The sequence below is a fragment of the Echinococcus granulosus genome (genome assembly GCF_000524195.1).
Source record: "Echinococcus granulosus chromosome Unknown EG_S00030, whole genome shotgun sequence".
In the NCBI taxonomy this organism is placed as follows: Eukaryota; Metazoa; Platyhelminthes; class Cestoda; order Cyclophyllidea; family Taeniidae; genus Echinococcus; species Echinococcus granulosus.
Window position 1 is genome coordinate 361566 of NW_020170410.1, and position 9116 is coordinate 370681.

The 9116-nt window shown below is 39.0% G+C and overlaps 1 protein-coding gene across 1 annotated transcript in view; it reads right to left on the bottom strand. All coding sequences in view use genetic code 11, as the record gives it.

Moving 5' to 3' along the window:
* Window positions 1-6443, bottom strand: part of EGR_04663 (hypothetical protein) — a gene marked incomplete at both ends in the record, with an annotated part of 10470 nt that extends 4027 nt beyond the window's left edge. Inside the window, 6 exons of the mRNA XM_024493912.1 lie at window positions 2143-2204; window positions 2961-3082; window positions 3921-4202; window positions 5308-5351; window positions 6188-6259; window positions 6303-6443. Of these exons, the coding sequence (XP_024351665.1) occupies window positions 2143-2204; window positions 2961-3082; window positions 3921-4202; window positions 5308-5351; window positions 6188-6259; window positions 6303-6443 (723 nt within the window). The remainder of the gene's footprint in view (window positions 1-2142; window positions 2205-2960; window positions 3083-3920; window positions 4203-5307; window positions 5352-6187; window positions 6260-6302) is intronic.
* Window positions 6444-9116: the final 2673 nt, after the last annotated feature.

Here is a 9116-nt window from a genome sequence, read left to right on the forward strand (position 1 = left end):
CGCTGACTTACACAGAACTGCCTTTAAGAAACTCTGCTTATCCATGGCTTTACAACCTTTGCCGATATGAGCTGCCTTGGTGATGTCTTGAAGGCGGGAAATCATGACAAGATCTTGACTTCAAATGATGGAATCGCACATGGTTTTAGACAGAAAAAAAGTTAAGAAGACTCGGTCTTAAATTTACTGTGTATGTTAATTAATGTGATGCAGAGGTGAATCGTCTCTAGTCGGTGAAGCAAACTTAAAACTTGTCAACACATCTAAAGTGAGCCTCATTTTAATTTGGGATTGAAATAGAACATGGAAGTACTTTTCGATTGATCACTCAAACATCTCCACAGTCTCGGGAACAAAAAATTGTTCCCATATTTTGGGAGTTTAAGGAAAAGGCGAGCATTCAAAATGTTGCTGATCTCTGAATAACCATTCCTGCATTGCCATTTCCATAGTGAGTCAAATTTTAAGTGTCGCTTCCTCGTTAATTATTTTCTAACTGTCTAGCAGTAATTTTCTTTTAAAAACACCCTTTGCAAATACTGGTTTTCCACAACGAGTTCTTTTTTTAACCTTTTTTCTTCCCTTCTGCATTAAAATGGCGTCCACGGCAACCGTCCCCCTTCAAATTCTCACTCGTTGAAAAAACGTACAAAAAACTTTATATTTTTACAATAGCCTTATTGGATGTTTTCCTTATTTTTGTATATGTTCATTTCGGTCTTCTCAAATTACTACCCACTCGGAGTACATCACCACGCCCCTCTCAAAGCTTCACACTTCCAAGATCGGATTCAAAGACGGTTTTTTAATAGTTTTTTAGTTAGTTACAAAACGGCAGTTATACACATTAACAAAAATCAATATGGTGGTTGTAGAATTTTTCATGGTAATAAAGTCGAAATGGGTCGTCTAAGGAGAGGTATTTGGGTAGAAAAATTCAAAAAATCTGTCACACAGCAACCGTGACATATGGCAGTAAGGTGGTGGTCTTCTCCACTTTTTTCCCCTACGCGATATAAACAAACTAAAAAAAGGTTTCTCCGTTTAATATTACGCATTGGAAAGTGAAATGTGGAAAAAAATTGGGAGAATTTTCGCGCAGAAAATGAAGATTTATTTGCGCACGGTTGGAGTTTCATGCTACGCGGAGTGCAGTTGGTATGGGCTATCTTTGAGATAAAATGTAATTATTTTATGCTTTTACAACTAAAATTAGATATATTTTTTAATTATTTTTGATTAGAAACCACCACCAAGAGATTTTCAAAAGCAACAGACGTCGCACTCCCAAGAAGTCAATTTGAGGGAGTGGCCGGCGGGTGTCACAAACTCCTGGTTGATTGCACGGACAATCTTGGCACTTGAAGAAGTTGACATTAGTCTAGACGGTTCGGCAACTTTAATACCACCTCCTCTCCGTTTGAACTGCTATGTTGAACGCTTTTGATTGGCGGAAAGCATCGTTCACTAACTTTTTTAATTTAGGAAAAAGCTGACATTAGACACGTCAAATAAGGATTTAAATGCAGACGAGTTCAATTAAAAACAGTTTTTAGCCTATGATTCGATAATTAAAGTCGCAGTAGGAAGTTTATAAACGATGCTGCATCAAGAAATCGCAGCACCAATACTGTAGAGATAAATCGCTACCGACAGATCTTCTACCGCTGTAGGAGTCGCATGACCATGAAGTTGACACCTGATCGGGTGCCACAAACTTCTGCTTGACAGCACCGACATTATTGGCACTTCGGAGGAATAACATTATTTTGCTTGGTAGATATCGGTGTTTGGCCGTTACAACGCCTTCTCTTCTCCATTTGTATTACCATGTCAAGCCCTTGTGATGGTTGGAATGCATCATCCACCATTTTACGGCACACGACAGCTCGGTGAGAGATAACAATGATTCACTCCCGTACCGCAGCAGAATTAATACAGACTTCTCCACATTCACTCGTTTTCCTCCTTGCAATAAGAAATTCCAACGCTCTATTGAAGTGATTGTTTTGGTGACAGTTTAAGGCAACTGTGACTTCTAGAATGTCTGCCTCTAACTTATAAGGTTCCATGTTTCTAACACCACTTGTTGCAACAAATCCTCTTGGATTATCCAAAAACTTCCAGTTTATCCTTCGTTACCTGCGTTCCCGTCAGTAGTGAATCACTGATATTTTCATTTTTGTACTTTGAAAGTTCAAAGCCTACTCCCAAGAATTTTCTTTTAAGCCTGGTTAAACCTTGACCTCTCGTTTACGGAAACTTAAAATGTACTAGCAAAAAAGTCCTACCAAAACACGCGAACTACTGCCGTGTAAATCTACTTCTTAAAGAAGCCACAAGGCTCATGCTTAATTTACTACTTTTAAAAAACCGGACTTAGGCCAAATTACCGCTTATTTTGATTGGAGGCTTTTTTTTAATCTGGCAACTGAGACGATTTTTCAACCGTGAAAGTGCCTCGAGGACATAGATCCACCCATCTGGTCGTAAAAAGACCACTTTATTGCATTCGCCTCTGATGTCTCTGTGCTCCCCTGTCTCCCTATCCTCTGTCACAAAGGATTGCTGCACCGGGTGGCTGGGCGTTGTCTTTGTTGTTCTGAGTCACGGCCACTTTTCCCTGAAGTGGAGTTTTTACCGTCATGTTGTGGAGTGGAGCAGACCACATGCGTAGTCTGCGACCCTGTCTACTAAGGCCTCGGCAGCAGAGGCCGTGCTTAAGTGGCCTTTCCCCATTCCCCCTGTGTCGCTGTTTCGACGCACTACCGGCCGTGCCTATGGTGAACGCTAAGTAGTCGGCCGACAGGGGGATTTTGATGAGGTCAGGTCAATCCTCTTATCCCATGAAAGGTAATGGAATTTTGTCAATCACAAGCCCTACACGATCGTTGTCTGGTTTGAGGATAAATACGTATATACATAAAAATCTCATTATTATACAGCAATCGCTACCTTACTTCGATGATGATCCAGGGAATACCTCATCACACGATAGAAATAGCAGTTCAGTAGGATTCGTTCACCACTCTCCCCGTCGGACGCAACTGTCCAAAGATAGCTACTCGGGCAAGTAATTTTTCTAAAGAAAGAGTGTGTTTTGCATGTCGATCCCTTTCCACTGAAAAGTCTACCTGACATCAAAACCAACCCAATAACCAGCGCATTTCTACGCGCTGAAGAAGAATTGAAGACCTCCAACGAAATCAACGGTGCTAGGTGATTATTTTTGTGGTCCATTGAAATCCGCTAAGCTGACCACGTCTTGTTTGATTTGAGTCTATGCATAGAATTTATCCCCAATTGATAAACTCGAGGTTAAGCAGACAAATTTTAGTAATTGGTTTACATTCTGACAGCACATACAACACGCTCATGCAGTCAGTCAGGTCGGCTCTTCACCATCGTCCTGCACCATTCAGGGAATTCTATCAGTGATCTCTCGATTCCTAAAAATCACTTGTCTCTTACCTTCCTGTTCTGACTGGTTCTTTGTGCAATCCTATTTAGGCAGTCATTAGTTGCCTCAGGTATTGCGACGACTTCGTAGCTCTATTGTAGCAAATTAGTTGCTCGACAAACTTCCAATGGCGATTGATAAACCTATTTCCGCCATTGTCAAAGTAAATCACCCTAATCATTCAACACAAAGCTTTCACTTCCAAGTACGATGTGTTATAAAACTCCTTGATTTAGCCCTCCCTCAGCCGAAGCATCTAAAGATAAAACCCTCAAAATAAATGAAAGCTAAAAGTCAGGGACATTATTCCCCCATGTTTACTCAATTAATTTGGAAAGAAAACGAGTCTGTCGTCTGAACTAAGCGGTGGAAAGTGCTATTAACTTCTACCACCACGGAAAGCACCCGAGTTAGGGTGGCCTAAGGGTTGAGATTAATGGATCGTGAATCATATGCCTACTTCAGAAGGCAGTCGAGAAACCTACCTACAGAGGACACGTTTTTGCTGCTTCCCACTTTTGAAGTGGAACCGAACAAACAAAAGGAGCTCCTAAGTACAGATATTCCCTGTATTAAAGACAGGATGGACACTTCTTTCCTTATCTGGTCCTTCAATATTATGGAAATTATGTACCATTTGTCTACCATAAACAAAAGTCTCCTCTTGAAATGGATAACATAAGGTGCATAATGAAAAGTCACTTCCATTACTAGAAATGTCGTACTAGTATCTGGACAAAAACTATTTGATGTTACCGTTAATACGTGATATTCAGCCCGGCACATGATTCAGCGGGAAGTGAGAATAAAAGCTCCGCATGATGGAAAAACGCATTGCCACTTCCATTGTTGTAACAACATCGGAATAAAAGTGGTATTGTAAAAGAGTGACAAGGGTGAGTAAGTCCACGGGCTCTGGCAATGGCATTTCCATGTTTAAAGGCGAGAAATTAACAAAGAAATTTTATCGTCCTTCTCTTCATGACCCTACTCATGGAAAACTTCAGTGTTGCATTGACTACACAGTACAGCGTGAATCCTAACCGACTTCGTAAGCCTGAAGTTGACAATGGGATTACCTTGCTCTGGAACCATTCTAAACTAGGCCTCTTGCCATTTAAGTCAAACTCTGACTTTGTGCTTAAATCTACAACTCGTAGTTCCCCAAGTTCCGAATTCCTGGGGTTTAAACTCTGAAAAATAAAACTCCTAGCTCTTTGTAGTATCGTGAAGAGTAAATTAGCTGAGAGATGTGACAAAGTGGAAGAATCGGCGACTACTAGATAAGGCTAAACAAGAAGTTCGCCTCCTAGACCGCAAAATTTTCGGAAGAAAAGTCATCCTAATAATTATCCTTCTTTACAATTTTAGTGTAAAGAAGCAAATATCAATTAACAAGGAAATTTTCTTAACAATTGTGCTCAACAATTTTTCCACTTGTTGGTTGACATAAGCTTTCCATTCCTTATAATCAGCGAAATGAATGGCTTAAAAGTGCTACTCCGCCCATTTGTGCGCAATCTTTGAAGTTCTTTTTCGGCTAAAATGGGAGTGATGACCGGTCAAAGATAACAAAACGACAGTCTTCCTCCACCTTAATTAAAGGCACTGGCCTTAGCCATTGCTAAAGGGTAACTAAAAGCGAGTAATCTAGTCACGTTGGTGTCTCCCTGTCACTAAAACACGTCATAATAGCAAATCTTTAATGAATTTGAGTAATTGAAACGGTGGGAGAGGTTGTGACTGCTGACAACACCACCAGTACCGCATGAATAATCGCCAAATTAATGAACAAACGTAAAAGCACTGACGGCAATTATATTATGGGCGCGCCAGTGCAAATATACCAATTGCTATTTAAAATGAAACTTTGTTTTAAAATCTGTGTAAGCTATTGAAAAACAAATATAATTTTGACTGAAAAAGGCTCTTCTGTTGAAGGGCTTATCCATATTCAACAAACATTAATACATCACATTTTTAGCTAAATATCAGGATAAACCCTTAAATTTCATAAAAATATTATGAATTAGCAATACCTGAAGTTTAAAAAAGAATCTAACTTTGTACACAAGCATATCAAAAGCAGATACATATGCCGATCAAACTCAGAATGGTATCATGGAGAAGTAAATTGCAAGGCTTTACCCAAAAGAGGTGTACACTCCACTTTACTCTCGCCATTTAGCTGCTTCGTATTTTTCTAACATTTTAAAAACACCCGCATGTGCTTCTAGGTAAGCATAGGGTTATTTAGCAAAAACTGTCAGAATTCACAAAGTTACACTAAATTTGACACTTTATAGATCTGAACCTTTAAGTTATTTTCCTACTATTGTGAATTTATGCCACTACTCTATAAGCCGATACCCCTTCTGACATGCGGATGTTTTGTGTCGACAACTCGTAATGTTTTTAAATGTTGGTTCCGTCTTGGAGATAATCACCGTGTTTTGCAGCCAAGGGTGAGGCTAGTCAACAAAAAACCGGTAATATGAAGATTTATGCCTTGACCACTCCTAATTTATTTGATCGCGAGTACAGTATGCCACAAAACATAGTTGAATCTACCACCACCACTTCTGTGCACGCACTAAAACATCACCCAATTTGCGTGACAAGCGGTATTTTAGGATTTAAAAGTTCTACTTATTTATTAAAGTAGTAAAATTTCTGCAGCTTGTGAAAGGGAGGTGTTTATTAGAAGAAAGGTTGTGGAGAAATTACCTGCATTGCTACTTGTCGAGTGTTTTTGAAGAGCATTTCAAAGAATCCCAATTTGTCAAGCAACATATAAAGCTTGAGTTAAATATAAGTTTAAAAATACACAATGATATCTAACTATAATGGTTGAATTCCTGTTTGTTAATTCGTGCTCACCCATTTTGAAGGCTGGTAGCATTGACAATTTTAGAAATGTACTTTTCGTTGGAATTATATAGCTAGTTAGCCACCTGTTAAGCTCAGGTGCATTTAATCTCATTTAATCATATTTACTCTCCACAAAAGGCAATAAGCCTGCCCAAACAATGGTGGATAAAGTGAGCTATAAAAGACATCCAAAATTATCTTCCTAGAGGGATCACGAAAATTTGGTTTTACGCCTGTAATTTCATCTTAAATATTTGTGGCGTTTCTCAACAATTTTGAATAAATAATCTATCGAGAAGGCGAAAAATAATTTAGTTCCAATATTGTAGCCGCCTGTATGTAGCTTCTTTATCACGAAACCAACAGGCTCCTACAGTGTTAGATATAGCTCGCAATAGCTAAATATTTATAGCCTGAGAATATTTACATTAGATACGTTGTCAGGTGTAGGAAGAGATGCGTCAGTCTGTCAGCACAGAGCTTTTGACTGTACATCTTACTGTATTCTTGTTAGCACGACTTTAGGCAAAATGTGGCTCGAGTTTGTCTACTCTGCAAATGTATTTTACCAAAAAAAGCACATTTCGACAAAGCTGTGGTGGAGCATTTGAAGAAAACGATGCATGCAGTAGCTGAACACTCTGCCTTCCAGAATCGGATGGTTTAGCTTGATGCTGTAGAGAAATCACCTATCACGTATGGACTTACCTATCACTCTTTACCGAAATACTTGCACAGCGTTTTTCATCCACATCTACGCTTACACCTACACCAGATGGAAGAGGAAGCTTCCGCACAACTCGATCCTACGCACATGCATTAACGGATGCCAGATGAAAGACTTTACAGACTATCAACTCGGTCTTCACTTCCTTTGCCTACGATGCAGAAACGTGCAGTGACTGACTGACTGCCACGCAATGGGAAAGGGGATTTGTCCTAAACTTTTCATTTACAGAATGTCTTTGTCTTCAAAAGTAATCTCTTTGCTCATTACCCACAATACAATTTTTGGGCACCCACAAGTTCATGCATGCTTCATGGCCAGACTGGAGAAACAATTGTCCACTGGGGGTTGTTTAATGGCTGAGGATCAAACAGCTATGTTTTGCTATGATAAGACACGAGCAAAATAATACGATATTATACCGTACAACCCATAAGTGTGAGATAAGCGGAAAATAAGGTTACACAGCTCAAGACTTCATATCTCAGAGCACCTCAAGACTTACTTTAGTGGGGGTGGGAGAATGGAGGACACTGCCTCGTCTTCGTCCTCCATATTCCCCTAAATATATCCCTCCACGTGATGGTTAACATCTCCCATACACATTAGGCAATCGCATGAACATGATAAATGGACAGGTGAGAAATGAGCTTGAGATAGAGTCAGGCTTTCTCTTGACTTCTATAGACATAACACTGTATAGAAGTAAGATTGGCAAACTTGTGTCCTGGTGGAAAAGAATGCCAGATATTAGAGATTATTAGATTAGATTATTATTATTACTCCAGTTTTATTAAAGAACCTTATCTCGGGAGACTGAAAGCTCTGAATGATAAAGCCTACACCTTAAACAAATGCCATCCCACAGTTTCTGCTAAAAAAATAACGAGCCCACTTTGTACTTAATTCATCCTTGGGGAAATATTAACTTTAGCGGCCAGTTTTTTAACTCAAAAAGTTTGCCATAGTATGAAATTACGACAACTTTGCGAATCCCTGCTGATAGCGGCTAAGGTGGCAGGGTTGGTGGAACCCTTCAGTTTTTATATCATCTTCAAAGCCTCACTCTGAATTCAAAGAATGCTTTTTTGATGGACTTTGCTTTATGAAAATTTGGCCTAAACAATCAATGCGAAAGCGCGTTTAAGTCCGAAATCCAGTTTACCAGGCAGAGATAGTGGCCGACCCAATTAAAACACATTCACATTAAAACAATACTTTAGACTTTATACAAGCAACTCCCTACTTTTAAAATACATACACAATTCCTATTCTGTTTCTTGGAAATGTTGATGCCTCGGAAATGCAAATTCACACTTTAAGTCAAGTTAACCAAATATTTGTTATTTTGGCCTAGAATTGGTATTGATATAATTAAATCCGAATCTCCTTCATTTATGACTTAGAGATGTTTATATGTTTCCCCTTCACTTCCTTGTCATGGACTTTGATTTCCCCTCTAATTGTGTCATGCTTTGTGTCTCTTTTCAAATTTCAGCCCCTGAAGTAGACTTGAGAATGCGGCACAATACATTTTGTAAAACCCTGAGTGGTAGATAACACAATCAAAAATCATAATGAAAACTAAAGGAAAGCATTGTATTTGGTAAAAGTAAAAGCTGCCAAAATTCACCACACGTTAAAGATACTACTTCACTGATATGTCGTACCTTCGCAGCACTCAATTAAACTCAAAAAGTTTCATGTTATTTTAAAGTATTGGCCTATAGGACACTTTCGGAAGAGAAGCATTTGTAAGTCTGCTGGTTTGATTAAACTGTTTTGGATCCTATTATTGATGAGATAGTGAGCATAAATAAGACTTACAATTGCTAGGATTCAATTTTATGCATTGACGTCTTTACAGTAAAATTCATGGTTGACTGAATTTTCACCCTAGCGTCAATTTGTGTTTATGTGTTCGTGTTGCATCGTCTGACCTAAATGGTTTCACCCAAAGTCGTTTAAGCACACAACTGCACAAGTTAATTAGTTAAATCTCCCAGTTTCTGTAGCCCGTCTTGCACTCATAAAGTGTTTCTTATTGCCCTGAAATAT